General features: G+C 37.1%; 1 protein-coding gene across 2 annotated transcripts; it reads right to left on the reverse strand.

Annotated features, from left to right (window-relative positions):
* Positions 1 to 363: 363 nt before the first annotated feature.
* On the reverse strand, positions 364 to 13,479 carry LOC114537265 (exostosin-2-like). Of its 2 annotated transcripts, XM_028558406.1 has the most exons (16): positions 12,684 to 13,479; positions 12,447 to 12,560; positions 11,800 to 12,012; positions 11,069 to 11,264; positions 10,172 to 10,243; positions 9,782 to 9,849; positions 8,854 to 8,947; positions 7,420 to 7,527; positions 6,927 to 6,968; positions 6,419 to 6,559; positions 5,671 to 5,713; positions 4,728 to 4,797; positions 4,380 to 4,476; positions 3,552 to 3,695; positions 2,120 to 2,248; positions 364 to 1,258 (listed from the first exon to the last, which is right to left on the reverse strand). In XM_028558406.1, exons 1-16 carry the CDS (start codon positions 13,166 to 13,168, stop codon positions 1,037 to 1,039), a joined length of 2,238 nt encoding a protein of 745 aa, XP_028414207.1. In that variant the 5' UTR covers positions 13,169 to 13,479; the 3' UTR covers positions 364 to 1,036. The 2 variants fall into 2 exon arrangements, with proteins under 2 accessions (XP_028414207.1, XP_028414208.1); XM_028558407.1 differs by lacking the exon at positions 12,447 to 12,560 and having other exon boundaries at positions 366 to 1,258; positions 12,684 to 13,478.
* Between the last annotated feature and the right edge of the window lie 7,558 nt (positions 13,480 to 21,037).

Raw genomic sequence — 21,037 nt, forward strand, 5'->3', positions numbered from 1 at the left:
CGCTACGCGGCTGCAGTGCAGGTCTACATATGATGCAACTTAATTATCAACATTTGATTTTGACACACGCTTTCGATTTTAGACAATTTGAGACAAAAAACCGGTTTTATTGATTTGTTCGCAATTACCATGCATGTAAAATAAATTTGCATAACTCGCATGTTATGCGTAAAAAACAAGGTGCTTTTACCGCTCTGCATGCATGGTTTAAATATCTTTCGGAGTCATTTTGAAACTATTACGTTAAAAGCTAAATCTAATGATTAGAACGACTTGGTTGGTGGAAATCGAACCCAATTTATACACGTCGAAGACCTGATTGGGGAATGTTCGAATTTATTATTCAACACTATCGGCGAACCTGCAGGAATCGAGCGATATCGGTGTATTGCTACACAGAACGATGTACCAGAGCGAACGAAGGATTCATGTATATAAATGGTGATGTAATGCCATTATGTAGATAAAGGTATAAATTATTGATATAATTTCAGGAATTTCGCTCAATGGTGATAACAATCAGAGAGTGGAATTTTTTTTTTGGAATTCCGCTCGATTTTCCAAAAACCACGAAAACCCTCTGATGTTTATCTCCATCGAGCGAAATGCGCAAAATTATATTCAAGATTTACCTTCTGAGAAGTTCAACTTTGACTTGACACAAATAGGAAAGATAATTTATATATGTAGTATATGTAGTACTGTAAAAGATATTTTATATAGATTTGCTACAAAAACACGAAAACAATACAATTAAGAAACATATCAATTGATCAAACTGAGACGTTGCATGCAATAAACATATTACATATGGGCATGCATGACAAGGGGACAGCACATCACATATACAAAAGAGCGTTTCTTCTTTTAGAGACCTTTATAAAAAGTTTGCGCCGTCGCCTAGCTTGTGCGTAAAAGCATGTTCCTGATTGGCTTGGCACATTGGCCAATCACAAACAAGATTCTTCCGCAAACTACGCCATAAAATTATATGTATTAAATATTCTACTGTAAATGCCGAATTGAAATGAATTCGCTAAATTGTACCTATGTTTTTGAATCTCTTAATTCTTGATGGGACATCGTGTTGGTGTAACACGGGATCGGCACGGAACTCGGCAGTCTTTAGAGGTAGTTTTCCAAAGAACTTGACAAACTCTTGAATGCAAAGAGACCTTTCCACGAAATGGACATGGTTTGGGCCAAGTGCATCGCCATGTGCACACTCGGGACATTTGAACCTCTTTCGGGGCGTTACCTACACACAAATACGCGATAAGTGTTTTTTTACCTAATAAGATTCTTGGTCATAAAAACATGTCCTTGCATGAACTTTGATGTAAACGACGTTTAGGATACTGCATGGCGAAGCTGTTCCTTTGATAAACATTAATAATTCCAAGGGTTTTACTATGTATCGGCTTCGTCCAATCAGAGGCCCTGAGGCTGAGAGATTTTATCACTGACCGTTATCGTTCCAGTCTACTAAAGGTTCACTGCGAAAAACACGCTAGTAGGGACCGGTTGTTCAAAGCTAGGTTATAGCGCTGTCCCTGGGTTAAATTTTAATCCGCTGTTTTAGTTTACGTGCTTCTGGCACTGCCGCTTGTTTTAAACCTTTACAAAATATAATTTCTATTGAACCAGATAATACTCATGGAAAAAATATTCAACTTTTATAAACAAGCGATAAAAGAAATTGTTGTAAAAATTTGCGTTAAACCTGGGTTAAATTAGCCAGCTTTTAAACAACCGGCCCTAGGAGTGTAAAGGAGTAAAAAATTGCCAAAAATGGCATTTATAGAAGATATTTCCGTCTGACAGTATCGATTTCCAAGCTTGAAATTAAAGGCAGTGTTTTACGTCTGTTATGGGGAATACGTTCGAGTTAACATGCAGTGGTGGCTTTCATATATATGCACAGTTCGTCATTTATCGGGAAAAATGGCGGAAAAATTGATGTTAACAAATTCAAAATGACTTCTTCAAATTGCAATTTAAAAGTGAAGCTTAGACAAAATAAAGAACGCAGGCGGGAGAAAGCAAAGCGTAAACACAGCAAAATGTCGATTTAGGATATTGGGGCGTTCGAGCGAGTGTATATTATATATATACTAACCTTGATCGGTGCCTTCCCAGTATAGTTTGCCACTAGAAAATTCATCGCGATATCCTCACAGTTCATGTGCTTGTCAACCCACCTTCGAATAGTTGCAGGCATCATATAGGTGAAGACTTGACTGAAATACTATAAAGATTGTAAATTTAGAAATGGTTAGATAGAAAGTCAAGACCGCAGTGGTACGGGTGACGATAATTGGGGAGGGGAGGGGGTCACATATTCATATATTCATGTTAACAGACCTGTAAAGACAATGGATCTGAAAAGAAATCAATCTTGCACAATATTAATACAATTAATTTTATTGTTTAGATTTTATTTTCGACACGATCCAAGGAAACTATGCTTAATATGTTAAATTAGCTTCAACTTATATTGTAAATTGACAGTGTGTGAAACCGTTGACGGTGTTTGAAAACGAATGTGAAAACGCTGAATTGACGGTGTTTGAAAACGAATGTGAAAACGCCGAAAAACCTTATATATACCGCGTGTGCACATAGCCTCACGCTTGTATCCTAAAAGCTCACTCACACTCAAACTCATTAAGTTATGCATGAGAAGATCTCAATCTTCTCATAACTTATCCATGGCGATATTTTCAGTCAAACAATAGTTTGATTTTCAATGTTTTACCTTAAATCTTTTCATTGATTAACAAAGAATTTACTCAAAGAGTGTGAGTGTGAGTGAGCTTTTTGAATACAGGCGTTAGTGTTTATGTTCGAACATGCAAAACAGCCAAAACGTAAGCAATTTTTATATCGGAGGACACTCGCAATGTTATGAGCATTGTTGGAGACGACTTTGTTTTCAATATATACTTTATTTCTTTTGATGCTGTGCTATTTCTATGGTGATTGAGATCGTATGGGATTTTCTGAAAGGACCGAACCCCTTTTCCCATGCACATTATTTACATTCCTGTTACTAGAGGAAATTTACATTGGTACCTGAATTTCCAATTTAATGACTAATTGGTTGGTTAGGAGATTTTTGCTGCCGAGAACGTAGCGAAAAATGCAACTAAGGACCTCAGTTGCACATGAGAAGCCGACAGTAAATTTTCAGTAAATTTGAAAAGAATTTATCTTATATTTTAGAAACAAAATAATCCTTAAATTCATTTCCAACCCTAGAAAGTGTTCCTTTACAAACGACTAGGTATATAAGGTTGAAACTTCCTATGTTTTATTCCTTTTGGCTAAATGATGGCGGCCAAGTTATCTTTATATTCAGTGAATTCTATCTATTAGGACTGGAATGGACTAAAACAATAACTGATAGTTATTTAAGTAGTAAGGGGAATGAGTTCCAGTACCAGTCCCTTTCTACTGTTCTAAAGTACGACCGTTATAACAAAAACAATAAAAATGGACTGGTGCTGGTAAATATTCCCGCAATAAAATAAGGGCTGCAGCCTCATTACCTTGTGGTGGAAGGAGGCGCCAGTCAAAACCATCGAGACATCATTTAACCATTCTGATTCATACTTAAGTCGACTGGAAGAATTGCCTGATGTGTGAAGACGACCAGGAAACCCAACCAGCCTGTCTGGATATTCTAACCAAACCTGGCGAGAAAACAAACTGTATCATCTAGGCAGGACAGAAACAGGGGCAATAGGCAGGTAAATAACCATACCATTGCCAAAACGACGATAATAACTGAATAGGCAACAGCAGCTAGATGGGCTCAGACGCAAAATTAATATCGAAACTCTAGATGGTCAGCCACCTCCTCAAAATACTTTAATTACGCGAATATTTGACACTAGATAATTATGCTTTCTTTTCGGAGTGGGGGAGGGGGGGAATCCGCTAATGAAGTATTTGGCAAAGTCATACTGGCTTACGCCTGTATTCAACGACATGATTTGATACGACATGATTTGATCAGATTTTCCACCCGATGAGTTTGAGTGTAGTGAGCTGTTAGAGTATACATACAGACGGAATATATTGAGTTCTGAGTTATGACTTGACATTCTGAATCGAACAGCGGCTGCAACATCACTTTCATTTATATTTTTATTAAATTTTCCAATGAGAAACAACATCATAGTTAGGGTTGAGTGTATTTGCCCTTATTTAATTACAAACTTTAAAATACTTGAGATGAGAATTTCAGTAAAAGTTGCTGCAATCGTTACGGGTTTGACCTATAGTGAAGCCCTATTATTATTAAAACAGAACCAAGCCACCACGAGTTAGATGAGTTCGAAGTGAAAATTAACTTCAACATTGTTAAGACCCACCTCAAAAGCAAACTGTATTTCATCACCTGTCAACATAACAATATCATCATCCAGCGAAAAAATTGCCTCCGTTTCAATTTCATTATACGGAAAGAACCTTAAAAAAAGGTAATTTTAGATTTTTTAAATTAAATTTGAAAAATCGTATAGTATAGGGGATCCATCACCGTCGCTATTGGCATTTATTTTTTTATAACATATATACTCTGTGTTTAAGTCAGCCGACTAAAAAAGTTAATGAGGAGTGACTGAATGAGGAGTGACTGAAACCGACTTCGATCTTTCCGCCGAATGTTTCCCTAGATTACATGCAGAGAAAATCAGGAAAATAACCACTATTACACACACCTGTTGCTAAGCTTGTTTGCTTTGGTTTCAATAACTTCGATTGGCTTTGAAAGTTTGGGCCATTCTGACTCTACGTGAAACATATAAACAATAATTTTCATACAGTTGCGCAAATCCTCGCGAAACCGATGCCATCAAATTATAGGCCATAACCATGCATTCAAACCATCGCGTTGTATGACGCTGCTTTTCGAAAAACAACAGGGACCTAAAGGTTCGTTTCACTTGCGATTTTGATGCGATTTTCTTGTTTTGATAGATGTGAACGAGTGGCCAGTTACGAATGCTCTGACCTATAAAAGCTCTTATTTAAACATCAGTATAACCAAATCACCCGTTCACATCTATCAAAAGGGGAAAATCGCACATCAATTCGTAGCAGAAATTGCAAGTGTAAACGGGGCCTTTAAGCATGTAAGACGGGAACACGACGACGGCACGGTAATAAATACAATGAGTCATTGAAAAGAAATGCATACGGCCCTATAGAAATGTTTCAACGTCTTATACTTCATTAAATTGATACAATTAAGTAAGTATAGTTGGCAAATTCTTCTCATTGGCTCGGTTACGTCGAATGCACTGGTGGTCATCAGCCTGGGCTGCTATAATATGTTTGCTACTGCATATTCTCCACAATTGGCATGTGTCCTCCGTTTTAGTTTAAAGCTATAGTCTTAGTTTAAACGCAAATAAAGCGAAATTTTCTGTGGGTAACCCCCCTCCCCCTTCCAAAAAAAAACAGGTTCACTTGGTTGAAGATGCGCGATGTCGAGGACTGTTACCCTCTCTGACGCTAAAAGTAAACGTGTAGGTAATAATCCAAGCGGGGGAAATATGGAAAGAGGAAATTTAAAACCATATAGTAAACCAAATAGACAACGCTAACGCGAAAAGTCAAATATGCTATCAAATCGTGTTTAAAAAATTAGCTACTACATACCTAGAGGTGGTGCCTTGTTGACATTGTTCCACACAACCACTATCTGTAGAAAAAGGCAAAAGCTATTGATAGACAGTTTGAGCCTGGAAGTACTTATATGTCCAGTTTCATTTTAGCACTCGTGATGTTACACGAGACAATTTTCAACACGTTGTTGCGATGCTAATTAGATTACATGAAATTAACTGGTTGGAACCTCTCAACCTCACACAGATTAATGGAAATTGTTGGAGCAGGATCACTGTCGAGTAAACAAGTAATTGCATTGATAGAAAGTTTGAGGCTAGGTAGCCCATGCAGAAGTACAAGTACTTATATTTTCAGTTTCATTTGAACCATTAGCTTCCTGCATAATATATGCAGTAATGACCGCATTATAAATCTGGACACAGGAGAAAACCTCTGAACACTATATAGATTTAAACCCGCGTGTTGATATATATATATACAAAATCGGCAGACGAGCTGCACTATATCTTCGAAATAAACTTAAAAAATGATCTATAATCTTTCCCTGCCCAGCAAACACCTACCGCAGACGTGGCCTGTTAGCTAAGCTTTCACGAGTAGTCATGCACTACTCACGTGCACGGTATAGGCTTCACCGGTCTTTTGTGCTGAGAGATGTATGTATACGTATAGGTACGTATACTAACGATATATTCAGATGTCTCATATTAATTTACTTCATCGCTGTATCGTGATGAATTAAAGGCCAAGTGAGGCCATATATATGGAGTGTACGAACCTTTGCAAGGCTTGGTGCCTGCACAAGCTGTTTCAACACCCGGAACAACATAGATACGCGATCGTACGTTAAGACCACAGCTGTAAAACCTTTTTGCTTCGGGGAAATAAGTGGGATTGTAAATGGGGGGTGAAGTATGTTCTGAAACAATAAAAAGGATAGTGTGTATTGTACATATTAAGAGGCATTTGGAACGAAATGTAGCTACATGCAGTTGCTGTACCTAATTATAAGTGACCTATATAGTACGTAACAACCCAACGTTCCTTGAGCGCTTATAATTCGGAGTAAAAAGGTGATGTTACACGGGAAATAGTATATAATTTAATTGAAATACATAGCGCATTATGAAAATATTGAAAGCGCTGTGCAATCTCAGAAAACAGTAAAGATTAAGACACTAACACTGAATTCTATCAAAGATTACAAGCATTTTTAAAAGCAAATGTTTTCAATAGTTTTTTGTTTGTCTAATTTCCAACGGCAAATTGATTTGGCCGTACCGTACCTCAGCTTTGCCAGTTGAAGGGATGTTTGGAGTGTTCCAATCCTAAATACACGACAAAAATGCGTATATAGAACTCGGACGTTTCCTGGTTACATCGTTATGTTATGAATTACGTGATTTGCAGTTAGGAAAGGGTGCGCTTATGGACTGGGTTCAAAGAGAAAATATTTCGTGCGTGTTACAAACTGGTAGAGTCGCAATATGAACATTTGTCGATCCGATTTCAAGTCCTACTTAACACCGGGGATTTTTCGTTTTTCTATATGTATGGATGCAGTGTCAGACCAAAACGAATTATATATCTCTGCATGTGGATGGTTCTACGCTTTCTCATGACGTTTTGCCAAAAGTGCATTTATTTTCTTCGTACTAAACACCTCAGCAACACATCAGAGCACTGAAGAACATTAGGGCGCTAAAGAGCAGGCGGACTTCTCAAATGTTATCCAAAGCTTTTCACGACAAAGCTAACACATTGCTAATTTAAACTTACCTCGTAGGACCAAGCAGCATTTGGAAACACTCTGTCGTTAATAATCTTGATCGTGGTAAGCGCGATCGTTTTCATCGAACTAAAGTAGTTAACCCAAAGATGTTTCACCTAAAAAGTTAAAAACGGCAAGTAAATTTTCGTATTTGGTCGTGTCGCGTAGCGACTTATAGTTTCGGCTTGGTTTTTTTATTATTATTTTCCTCTCGGGTCGAACCCCAGCGTCGCTAGCTGCAGGCCATATCACCCTAATCGGGAACCTGCGCACAGGTAAGTTGCTAGTTATTATGAATTAAGAAAGCGATCAAAATGCTAGCAAACGCTTTCCTCATCTTTACGTTCATTACACATATATACAACTACACACGCCGAGCACAGTAAGCCTACACTGGCTACCCTAAGTACAAGATGTAGAGCGGTTTTGAAATGGGCTGTTCTGTGTTTCTCCTGCTTTCAACATGCGACCTATAGTTCGGTATATTGTTCATTTTTATTATTAAGAACATTACGACACAAAATTTGCATAGCTGGGCTGGCTACGCCGCTGTGAACGACGCGACCATGACGCCTAGTAGGCGTCTTGTTCTAATAGCATATATAGGCTGGAGGTCGAACCTCAAAAATATACCTTTTGTCTTTCCTATTATTCTACGATTTTTTTAGTTTCAAGAAAAACAATGTAATTTTGTATATAGCTACGTATATTACGGTGAAAGAGTTGCCAGCCTAATGACGTAACCTAACGAATCAACCTTTTGAAGAACTTTAATGAAGCGGACAATGGACCATTCCTATATTAGGGTAAATCATGCAATTATGATTTTTGGCACTTTACTCGATGCAGGTAAATTCTAGAGGTTTAAGGGTCTTAATTTCGAGTGGAATTATACACACTTCAAATTCAAGCCAGGACCAGTTGATGGAAAAATTAGTCAACTATAGGTCCTCCGGCAGGAATCGAACCTACGCTTTTGCGATGCTGGTGCACTAGCAAGAGCATTGCACCGGCATCGCAAAAGCGTAGGTTCGATTCCTGCCGGAGGACCTATAGTTGACTAAATTTCCCATCAACCGTTCCTGGCTTGAATTTGAAGTGTGTATAATTCCATTCCTATATTAATTAAATTTAAAACTAGGAACATTCATCAGTGCAGCTACTGAAAAACAGGTCAGTTAGTCCGTAAGATAGATTTACTAACATCGTACGGCGATATTTTTCGTATTTTTCACCATTTTGCAGCCAAATAATCCGATTTTAGCAATTTTGGATGCTCTTTCCAGCTGTACATCTCACAACGGATAAATTTTATTAGTTTAGCATTTATAGTTTAATAGGGGGATTGTCCAATTATCATCTAGAAAACACTTTGGGGATCACATTTATATCAACTTTATAAAACTAAAAATTTTTGTTGTGTCAATTTCCAATTAACAGACCTGTTTTTTCATATCGGTAATTTCATCTGAAGTATAGGTCATCAAAATCATATACACGTCCGCGATCTGATCTTCGCGTACAATCACTGCTGCCCTGGAATATACAGAAACCCCACAATAATTCAGCACTGTACTGTAGAATATGTTACATCTACAGTAATAAATATATTGAATATATGTTTCACAGTTTACAGTTTACACGAGTCACGAATAGTAGCTATATAGCCTAACCAAGCACGACCTTTTCAAGCGGTTTGACGTTGCCGTTGTTGCAAATTTTACATTTAGTTAGCAGTCATTTACCTATACCTTATGTTAGAACGATTCAAAATTGGCATACAATAAACAGTTTCGCTGTTAAATTGCTGCTAGCTATTTCTAATGCTTCAATTTTTTTTAAAATCAAATGTCGTTTACACCTGGAAAAGTTGAAAAGAACCTCCATGGTAAACCGCCATATTTGCAATCGTATTATTCAGTAGTGGTAGGCGCTTTCTTAAAGAGAGTTGGTAAACTGATTGAAAACAGGCTAGAAAATTACCACAAAGAAGACTTGGAAATCCAATTTGTCTACTAGAGTGTTTATAAGTGAAACGAGACACTATTGCAATGACAATCCGCTGAGGTAAAGGCCCTGCTAAACGGTGCATTTTTTTTGCAACTTGCAATGTAATTCTATGGTACAACGAAACTTTTGTGTTCGTTACACTTCATGCACTTTCATTCTGCAAGACTCTTCACTAATTTACATCTCTTATAAGTAAAAACGCATTGCAAATTGCAAGAAAAATTGCACCGTGAAACAGGGCCTTAAATGAGCTACGTGAAAATACACCTCCAGCGGTTGAAAACGTGAACCGCAAACGTCAAACGGCAAAATTTCAACGTCAAACGTCAAAATAAATCTCTCTACTGTTGATTTTCTCACCTTGCCCAGTCAATAACTTCGGAGAAAGGCAAAACGTAGTTGTCAGCAATGATCACTGGAATACAGCCCTGGAATTTGAAGAAACATATTAAACGATCGTGTTATGGTCAAACATGGCATTAGTGCTTAGTATATTACACGAAAAACGTCAGCAAAATGAGATTCTCCCGTTTCTATCAAGGATTGCGAGCGACTATACCGCTTAATTCACCCCGAATCCAATTAATATACAATAAGACGCAAATCTGCCGCAAGTTTGGAAAGAGATCAATAGATTTGTTTTAAAATTAAGATCTATGCCTATTCAATTGTTTTTATCAAATGAGTTGTTTCTATACAGTCGTCTGATTAAGTAAGATCATACTAATCGAAGGCCTACATTTAACTCACCATCATTAAAATATCTAACAACGTTGTTTGGCCCAACCGGACGCCACGAATTACCATACAGAATGTAGAAGACTGTAGAAATAAATTTGAAATTTAATAGTACTGATTGTATGCATCTGTTTAAACCAGTTAAATCTAGTATAATCCATAAAAGAGTAGAATAATTAATGGCATGCATGAAGTCGATTTGAATACAAATGACTGATAATTGCAGGAGCCGCGCAGAGGAAACACGTCTTGCAAAGAACTGAAAGAGCTCGAGCATGGAGGAATGAAAAATTGAAAAAAAGCGTTCTAGTTCGGACATTAGTAATGGTTGCTTTCTACTGTCGCTCGAAACTTTTACGTGCGTGTACGTAGTACAAAAAACGCGACAGTGGAAACCAGCCCACGCAGACAGGACGCGAATTGGCAACGCGGCGCGAATTTTCAACGTTTTATATTTTTCAAAGCGAATAAATTTGAACTTATCAAAATTTGCTCGTAAATTACATAAAAATAACACATTTTGCTTGCTCTAGCGTCAATAGATTCCAAATTTTGATCCCAGAATTCAATTTATATGCTTCTGAAAACTGAAAATTCGCATAGCGTTGCCGCTATGCGTCCGGTCTGTGTCGACTTTAAGATTGGAAAGATTGGCTGCGAAATATTGAAGAATGTGACGAATATCGCCGTGTAAAGTTGGCAATCATATAGGTCGATGACATCGTTGCGTTTTTCGCGCTTACAAAATTTGCAAACTTCGCCATATTTGTCACATTCTTCCATATTTCGGAACCAAACTTTCCAATATCACAATATTTCTCTTTCCAGCTGTACTGATGGTGACGAACTTTTTTATATTTTAAAGGGGGAACGGCCTATCGTATCTCCACTCCAGTTACGAATCCTTACCTGTAGCACGTGTGGATACTTATACTGAACATTCCCGTAACACCGCGAATACATTTTGTCATCATTCAAACAACGATTTAAAACCAGAACCCCCGTTTTCAACGAAGCTATTTTTTCAAGCGTCGATCTAAACTGTGCATTATAGTTTACTTGAGTCGACAGAAGAAACCATTTTTTGCCGCCTTTGCTGGGGTTTCTAGGAAGAGAAAAACTTTTTCAACATTTGTACAATACAAAAACCCAAGTTCACACGGGTTTCCATTTGTCGTGAACGTATCATTTTCGTCGATACCGAAATAGGCCGGATGTAAATTTGTCCTTATTTTTGTGTTCAAATCAGTTGACAATTTTTAAATCCGTTTTTGATAAAAGTTTAATATTTTCCTATGAATATTTTGAAACCAATAAGCAATAGTAGTCATATTCTGGCCAGGGTTAGAGCTAACCTAGCTTTGAATGACAGGCCTCAGAAGGCCAAATTTAAACTTTCAACAGCCTCAGAGAAACTGTCAACTTTTGGACAGTAATCACTACATACTCATCTTTTTCAGATGGTCCACAAAACTGTCAGCCATATATATAGCAGCTAGTATATTTTGATGATTTTGTGATCAGAAACACACCAGTTCATATTATTTGGTGAAAACATTGCAGTGCTGCACATGATGCAGTGCTACATCTCCCAAATTCAATTCTTTTTTGTCAGAAACGGTGTTTGCTTGGAAACTTACTGAATAGATTCATCGCTGACAGCGAGTCTTGTTAATGAATTAAAGACTGGTATACTGATATCAAATGTTGGTCGATAAGACCAGGATGAAAATCCACCACAGCCAAGAAGGGCTTTATCTGTTTCAACATCTAAGCTTGTATTAAAGTCTGGATGCTGGCCTGGAAACATGTTGAAGATAAGATGGTTTTTTCCATGGTCAAGCTGTCTCCAGCTAATAAAGATATGAATAAAGATATGAATGAGATAAAATTGAAACTTTGATAAAGTTGAAATAAGCTTAGATAAAATTGAAAAAGAGTTGCTTTGCTCCATCCTGCCCTTCAAAGCACAGTTTTGAAGCAATTCCTTTTGGTATGTAAAACTACACATAAAACCTTTTTACTACCATGCAATGATTACAATCTGTTGGGGTAACCTGTAAGTAAAATACTACATGAGTCATGACTGTATGTTTCCTGATGTCATACAATAGCTAACAGGAAAATGATGTCTGGTGATCCAAAGAATTTCAAACAGGTTACAGCTGTTTTTTCTCAATCACTTTTCCCATGACAAGCAATTTATTCAGCATTACAAAGCTTAGTTTGTTTATTTCGCTGAGATAAATTGTGGTACAAGGCCAAGAAAACAGCAATTGACCTTTACCTTGAAGCACACAGTAGTTGATCACCAAAGTCTCTTTGAGTTGTGACATATGTAAGTATATGTTCAGGGGCAATTAGTTTGTAAGGAAAACTGATAGCTTGCTTCTTTGCCAAACTAAATCACTCAAAATATAGAGCCATCACAACACAAAGTGATCAATTACGGTCATGCATTGTTATGGCCAAAATAGAATAAGGGCAGGTAAAAGAGGTGACCTTGACTCCACTAAATACCCACCTTGGCAAACTACTTAATATCTGTCCAGCGTTTCTAGGTTTAATTCTTCTTTGATTGAGCATGTCCAACGGTGGCACAATAATACATGCCTTCTCCATATTTGAAGTATAATATTTGCTTTCCTTAATAGCTGTTACAAGGTCATAAAATTCTTTGGAAAACGATGGCGAAATCTGTGCGCCTTTCTCGTCAAAGTAGTTTATAAATGGATAAATATAAACACTAATTTTATCATCCTCATTATAGCCACAACGATAGATATTGAAACAATCATTTGTGTGCATGCGGCAATTTTCGTTCGATGGCAAGGGCAACGGAACATTGGAAGCAATAATTTGAGAATCGGTTGTCTCTTGGCTATCAGTTTCTGGGGGTAAATTACTTTCATCATTGTCGGACCATAATATTATGAAAAATGCAGCTAAAATTAAAAGAATGACAATAAGATAGAACACTCTTTGCTTGAAGTTCACCCCGCGAAACATTGCTATATATTCCGACTTTCCAAACCGTCCTCGATAATCGAATATAAAAAGTATATGGAGTTTGCTACAATCTATCTTTATCACCCTTTAGCATCTCTCGACTTTCCAAACTTCAAACGACGATAGCGATCCTTTCAAATAAAGTACAATATCATTACAGTGGCAAGAATTCCAAGCGTGATTTAGCCTTACATAACTTTTAAAATACCGACAAGTAATAGGACTTTTTGACACGGTTATCTTTGAAAGTTTGTAAAATTGCTAGAAGGCCAAATTTATCCGCCATATTCCTTGCATTTAAAATATCCATTCCCGGGGGGAGTGCACATTTTTGCTTCTTTATTTAGATTTATATAAATTCAGTCTTATAATTCTAGGCTTTTTTCCAGCCTTCTGTCATGCTTGGTATTTTGGTATGCTTTTTGTTTTCAGAAAAGCCACTGTATTCAGTCTGAGCCTGAGTTAACTCAACTCCGATTGCGTACTCCCGACGACCCGACCGTAGTTCCCGTAGTTGGCAATGGAGCCTTTTGTCTCGTATTCGCCCCCCTGGTCACTCCCCGAGTAGCTGCAGTTCAAATATCAAACATTTCAAACATGTCGTTTATTTAGAGATTGTAAAAGCAAAAGTGTTTTAACGTTCAAATAAACGAAATTGCATCGAACCATGGGACAGGAACATAGCAGTGGTCAGAATCGAACCAAATTTTCAGAAGCATCCCCTGTAGGTAACATTGTTGTTGTAAAAAGTGGAAAGAGCACAAGCAAAGACCAAAAAATTGTTGCAGACCCTGACATTGTAAAACTAAATAATATTACAACATTTCACCCATTAACGAAAGGTTCGTTAAATGGGGGTGCGGGAAATGACTTTGAGTTGACAAACAGGCTTGACCCTCGCCCAGCACAGACAATGTGTGCCAGGTATGAGTTGCACCTAAAACTGTGTGCTGAGGCAGTAGCCTTTGATCAGGATGCAATCACTCGTCGTCTAAAAGAGTTGGATAATCACTCTGCATCAGTTCTTCGAGATATCACAGAAAGGCACAAAAAACTACAAAGCCAAATGCAATTTATTTCAACTGTGGAGGATGTGAAACGAAATATTGATAGAGTTGAGCAAACATTGCAGCAAATTATCCCCCTTATGGAACAAATGAATGAAATGCTACCTGAGGAGGATAGGATGGAACCTTTTTTACAAATGTAGTCAAATGTAGTGGCACCACAAGAGCTCTGGAAGGTAGTAGGAGAACAAAACCATCCATAAATGTTGATTTTGTAAAGCTTGGCTATTGTAAATCACTCATACCCAAATGTTTTCAAAAATCAAACATTCAACCTATAATATCAATTAAAAGTTTTGAATAAATGAAAAGCTTAAATGAAAAGTTTTGATTCAGTATTTCTTCATTAGTGCAAATTATATTAATAGTTTTGCTTGAATATGGTTAGACAGATGACTGAAAATGAAAATGAAGCGAAATGGTCATACAGACATTTGCTAAAATTAGTTTGACTGAAGCACTGATAAAATAGGACTAATGTGTCAACTAACTGGTGAGCCAAATGGCTAACTAAATATCTATAAAAATAATACAAAGTATGAAGTGAAACATGTTATACACCTTTCCAGTTATCATAGAAATCTGAAATGTCCTATATTAAAATCTACAAAGGTAGTAATCTATTTGCACAATATCAGAAATGGGACATTTGTGTATATATTTGTTGGATCAAAATGGTGAAAATAGGATACAAAGGTAGTAATCTATTTGCACAATATCAGAAATGGGACATTTGTGTATATATTTGTTGGATCAAAATGGTGAAAATATGATCCAGTGTGGGCCTACATGGCTGAAAAGTTATGTTGAGTAAATTAGGGCTTAAATTTCATAATAAAAGAGATTGGTTTAAAGTTTGTTTGGGATTACCTTAAACAGACAGCGGGTGCGTGAAATGCTTGACGGTGACTTCACTCACAGCCAACAAGGTTAGGTTTATTCTAGCAGTTGGTCTACTTCACACAGAACCTAAATTAGGTACTCCAAATGATATAGACATATAATGTACAAGATTGTTGAATCTGTCTCAGCTAGGCATTTGTTCATGATATTGTTCTCAGCAAACCATGTGTCAAACTCGTTTGACTATGTCTACCTGTTGTACCTATTTTTCTACAGTACAAATACAATTATACAAATCTAGCCAAACATTTGCACACCGGTGAACTGTAATTCACCTGTTGTGCATGCTTGTTCCCAGTATATTTACACATAGAATCGGTTTTGACAATGTATTCGGTTAACCATGAGTGGAATATCAAGAGTGGAATACCGAATACACGAACTTTGACCGAACGAATTTGCATGCCTTGATTCCCTGGGGTTGACACAACCGGTTTGACATTTCTTGTAGTAGTCGTAGAAAAGTTCCGGTCAATGGGAAGGAACTAGGAATCATGTTAGTGTAAGTGTATTTAATATTATTTTTATTCCGTGTCCGTGTTTAATATACAAATTTTGTTTGCCACAAAAAGCTATAGTTTTCTGGGAAAAGACTGAAGAGGTACTTCAGCTAACTGATTGATGGTCATTTATTAGGCTACCCCTTCACCGTAATCATGACGTCGTATCAAAGATGGTGAAGTGGTTAGGAAAAAGATGTGTGTTTTATAAATGACCAAAAAAAATTGTAAAAAAAATTTGCAACACAATCCATGTCTACTCAAAACGAGACAAAGTAATTTTTTCGCCAGTCTTCTTAATCTGGGGCACGGAGCACCGCAGGGTGTCATTTCATTTGGAATCGTTTAATAGCCCTTGATCGCCATGGTGCAATCGTAAACCTGATGGATGGGGGGACATATTCGCATCGTGGGGATGAATAATTTGATTAGAACCCTTTTATAAAATCAACTTGTTCCAAAAATTTTCAGTAGTGATTTGTGTTGTAATTGCATGGCACCTCATTTTTAGGAAATCAAAACTTGGGGATGATAAAATGCCAGTTGGAAATATGGTATGGAAGTTTATAATTTCCATACTAATTGCCATTTCCCTACTATGGATATAGTGTGGAAACAGAAAGGGCGAAGAATATATACAATAGTCAGCATGGATTTTGAAAATCGGGTATCGTCGATCGTTCTTGTTGTTGTTGTCGTTATATAGGGGCTTCCCTAGTTATACCCTTTATATATAAAATTTACGAGTGTAAGTTTTCAAATAGATATTATTTTTAACTTTATCGACGATATGTCTATATATAATCTATGTCATAGACTACACTGGGACACATCTTAAATAAATGTCACTTGCTGTGGACTTTTTCAAAGTCAGTACGCTGACCACACATGTCCTTCGTCGTTTTAGGGTAGTCCGTGTTAAATACTCTATACTTTAGTTCTTCGGAAAGACTTTGTCAATCTAATTTACTACGCCTGGTCAAAACGCTCTACTTAAAACTTAAAAGGCTGCAAATTAAATGCTGTTGCTAAATTAAGAACTTTCGTTAACCAGAAACCATCCCACGTAACCTTAATTCTCCTCGACAGACTTTTTGGTGTGTATATATATCTATTTAGATAAGTTTTGATCGTGTTTATATAGCTTACTCCCTCCGTGTTTACGCTTAATTTTAGCTGTTAGTACAACAACCCCCACAGATGATTGAATTTCAGTTGATATAGATCAAAATCTTAACCTTGAACTCTGAACGCGCCAAGGATGATGGATTTTCACCTATGGGGGCATCTTCGAGCAAACATCTTTTCTTTTATGAGTCTTCGAAAGCCAAATTTCCAATTTTCCCAGGCCCTTTTCAGGCGTGGAACTTGCCATTTGCCGAATCGAATGCAAAAAGCTTAGAAAAACTGACTTAATTAACACTAGTTTAGCACATAAAAATTAATGTTCGTCGTCTGAAACGGTCCTAAAAAAGCTAGAATTCATTACCCTAGCTCAGAGTTTAAGGATTATCGGGTAATTGTTTTCGAAGAAAAAAAATTTGCTTGAATTATCTGTATCTATGAACTCGAAAATATGATGAATATACACACCGAAGAGATTCTCCCGAGGTGAGAGTAAAGTTAAGCAAACTGAACAAAAATGAGATTCAAGACTAAACGAAAATAAAAAAACTAAAAAACTATAAATAGCGTTTATATTAGGCCCTTTTTCTTCAAATTCTTGAGATTTTGTATTCTTCTTATCTTTTCAAGTCCTGTTGATCCTACAGAACGGAAAACAGATATGAAAAACAGCCCGTGTTATTCGAAACGTCTTTTGAGAGTGTGGTGCATGTAGACTAATTGGGCAATCCTGTTGTCGTACAAAGTTTCCATGGACGAATCACACGGAAACTTCGGGGTGGGGGGCAGGGTTGAGGCGCACGCCTGCCACAGACAGGCGAGCAAAGGCTAAAAGCCTAAATGTTTAAACAGTGCATGCATGTTTATGTCAGTTGAACAAAGCGTGAAATTAGTGCAACTATAACAGACGTTTAAATTTATTGGGAATCGAAGAATTATGATAGGAAAGAAGCTTTAATATGGGGCAAATAGAGGTAGCTAGGGTTGTATGGGTTAGGTCATAGACGAACACTTTAAAATGTTCTTTAAAAACGCTCGCGAGCATGGTTAAGGTAATGTTAGTATAAAAGCACAAAGCAACAACTGAATCGAAAGTCCTGCTCTCGACATTTGGAAAGCTTACAGTATAGTCTGCTCGTTTAGCGATCTCTAAACAAATGCTTCGTATCATGTGGCTCATGTCGCGGGCAGGAGCGTTCCGCTTATAAAATCGTTATTCAGTGGCAAACACACTAATCCGATATCACTTTCGTGGATTATGATATAGACGTCATTTATTTTACAATCCACTGCGAATTGCAACAGCAATTAGAAATCAGCTTATCGCGATATCGTGTACTGCGCAGATAAAATGTTGTAAACCACAAATTCACATAATCTCTCTTTTCCCTACAGACATGAAGTAAAAACGCTTGTTCGGCTAGTGCTGAGAAAAGTCCGAGTATTTACTCAAGAAAGTGTGCACATTTGATATTTTCGTTGTCTTTTCCGCGGCGGAAAATGGCTCAGTGTAGTCGCGCTCGAAATAAATTCTTTCAATCATTCCACAAATGACTTTGTTTCCAGGATGTTCCCAACAAAATTTACATTTGGGGTCCTAATCCCCTAGCAACAAAAAACACGTCACAGAACTACTTTAGTTAGCTAATGTATTGTTTTGTATTTTGTACCACTTCAGTGCAATACTGCATCGATTGGTATTGCCATAATTTTATTTTGTGGGACGTGATGATTTAGTCGCAGTGTGCTAATGTTAGATGTGAGAACAATAAATTTTTAAAATAAATGGATAATTTTAATATTCAAACCTTAAAAAGCGGGACTAACCTAACAGCGCTTGGTATATGCAACAAAATCTCTGAGCTAATGTGTCGCAACTAACATCGTAGTTACAGCCATTGCATGCATGCGTGGAGTTCAGTGGGGGTTCCCTCCAGATATTTTCCAAAAATGTTCTAATAAAAATTTACTTCATGAAAATATTAACGCCTAAAATAGAAAGGCTTTACTTAGAATGCACTAAGGAAATGCTAAACACTTCTTCCCGTAACGAGATACCTTGGACTATCAGGCTCCCTGGAAAACAAACATCTAATCTGCTTGATATTGCGACTCGGTATTAGCTCCATTCAGCTCCTTAATGCCTGAAGGAGCTTAAAAAAACTGTGAATTCAAAGAGGATTGCATAGTTCACTATATTTAATATCTGGGGCTACTGACCTTTTTTGCTGGCCTGAAAAGACATGATGCCGTGCATAGGCATAGCGAACGTTTTCGGCGTTCCAATAGGTTCCATACCCCCCTCCCTGCCCGACTTATCTTAGCTGTAGCGAGTCTGATGCATATTTTGGCAGCCGAAATCGAATCAATAATTTATGTGCATCCTTTCGACTAATTTTATTCAGCAAACCGAATAGGCTGCGTACCTATATTTTAAGACATAGCATGCTTAAGACTGAAGGTGCATGATCGAAGAGCGCTTAAGTAAACAGCTCTTCCAATCCGGTCTCTTGAAGTTACTTGTAAATGCCACAATGTCACAAGGAAAAAATCCTAAATAGGCTAAATTATACTAAATTTGACAACTTTGCGCAGCTAGATTTTTCATGTTATTAGAAAAGTTGCAATCCAACTTTTCAGCTTTATTAATTTTGTGCCGCTTCCTTTCAGATGTACGAATAAATCTCTTCTCTTGTTTTGAATTTAATTTGAAAAGAGAGCAGTCTAATGACAAAATAGTCCTTGGTTTTTATGCACTTACATGTAATCAAGGTTTCTTCACATCCATCTGGTAAAGCGTTTGAGAATAACAATATTAGTTCCATATTATAATGTTATTGTTGATATTGGATATTTTTTCTTTTGTCTTTTGTTGCGCTATTTTGTTTATAGCCAAAATTAGTAAGATTATTTTTATTCATTTCATCACATACATTATATGCTTACAATTCCTTATTTCGATCAGCTTATTCATACCAAACCGAAGTTCAATATCAAGACAAAAACGTTCACCCACATGTGCAAGGGATTTGTGTTCCGTGCATCGGCAACGGGCGATGCAATTGTACCGATGTACCGACGTATTATTATTCAGGAATCCTAAGATTGGTACTGTGAATCAAAATAAACACCGCTATGTGCCTTAATCAATAGTGTCAAACTATGCTAATCATCTCGAAAACTGTGCTGTGAAATAACAACTAAATTTAATCTCCTTTTCTGAACAAAATCGGAATCATTCCCGAAACAAAAAACCGCCTTTTTGGGTATTCGGCTCAAAGCCAAAATTTCGGTAGGCAAAGAAAACAATGACGTAGCGAAAACATTCCACCAGTCGTAATTTTGACTAGCTTATTATTTAGCTTATTTCTAATAGTTGTCAAGCGTAAATCAAAACAAACATCGCTATGCTTAAATTCACTATATTCCAAATATGCAAATTATTTCAAAACTATGCAGAATTGTAAACAGAATGAAGTATTTTCACACTACCTAAATTTCGCTCACGAAGGGTAAATATGAAACGCAAATTTTCTTCAGCTTTTGCTTTTCAATTTTTCTCGTAAACATTCGCCTTTCCTTCACCATTGTTTCTACCTAATTGACGTAATGTGCAATATGCAAATTATTTATCAGGAATCCGCAATTCAAACGAGCTTAGTTTCGAGCTAATAGAAGGGAACTTTTATCAAAAGGTAGGATTTTCCATGACCTTTCCCCTATAATGAACATGTTATTTCCCGAGAGACACAAAAAGGTATCCAATTTTTCAGCGCTACTTTTAAAGGTCAGGTGTAATTTAATAAAACTACTGTGTCTATGCCCCCGATAAATTTTTTCCACTACATCGACAAGTTAAGATTCCAAGTTAAGAGTATAGCTTGCCAGCAAGACCTAATTGGAATGATGTCCTGGCCCGCAATTTCGCAATTTTTAAAAGCTATATGGACGTTTGTTTCAAGCATAATGTAAAATGAACTAGTTTATAGATAGCCATACAATTGATAATGCATTGTCGAAAAAAAACAGGTGTGTTCTAAAGTACACCTTTCCCCGCACGCATCAAATTTCTTCACACAGCGAAGAGTCAATATACCAGAGAGAGACAATATACCGTAGCGCATGTATCTTTGATCAGTCGCGAACTGATTTTTCGTGTACAAAGACGAATCAACACTGCATAGAGTGCCTCAGACGTTTTTAAAGCGAAGTACAAATTCACACTCACAAATTTATTCAAAACGTCATTGGTTTGAAAGATACGTATCCTGGCA

The sequence above is a fragment of the Dendronephthya gigantea genome, unplaced genomic scaffold (assembly GCF_004324835.1).
Source record: "Dendronephthya gigantea isolate DGI-Jeju-01 unplaced genomic scaffold, DenGig_1.0 000155F, whole genome shotgun sequence".
Lineage (NCBI taxonomy): Eukaryota > Metazoa > Cnidaria > Anthozoa > Malacalcyonacea > Nephtheidae > Dendronephthya > Dendronephthya gigantea.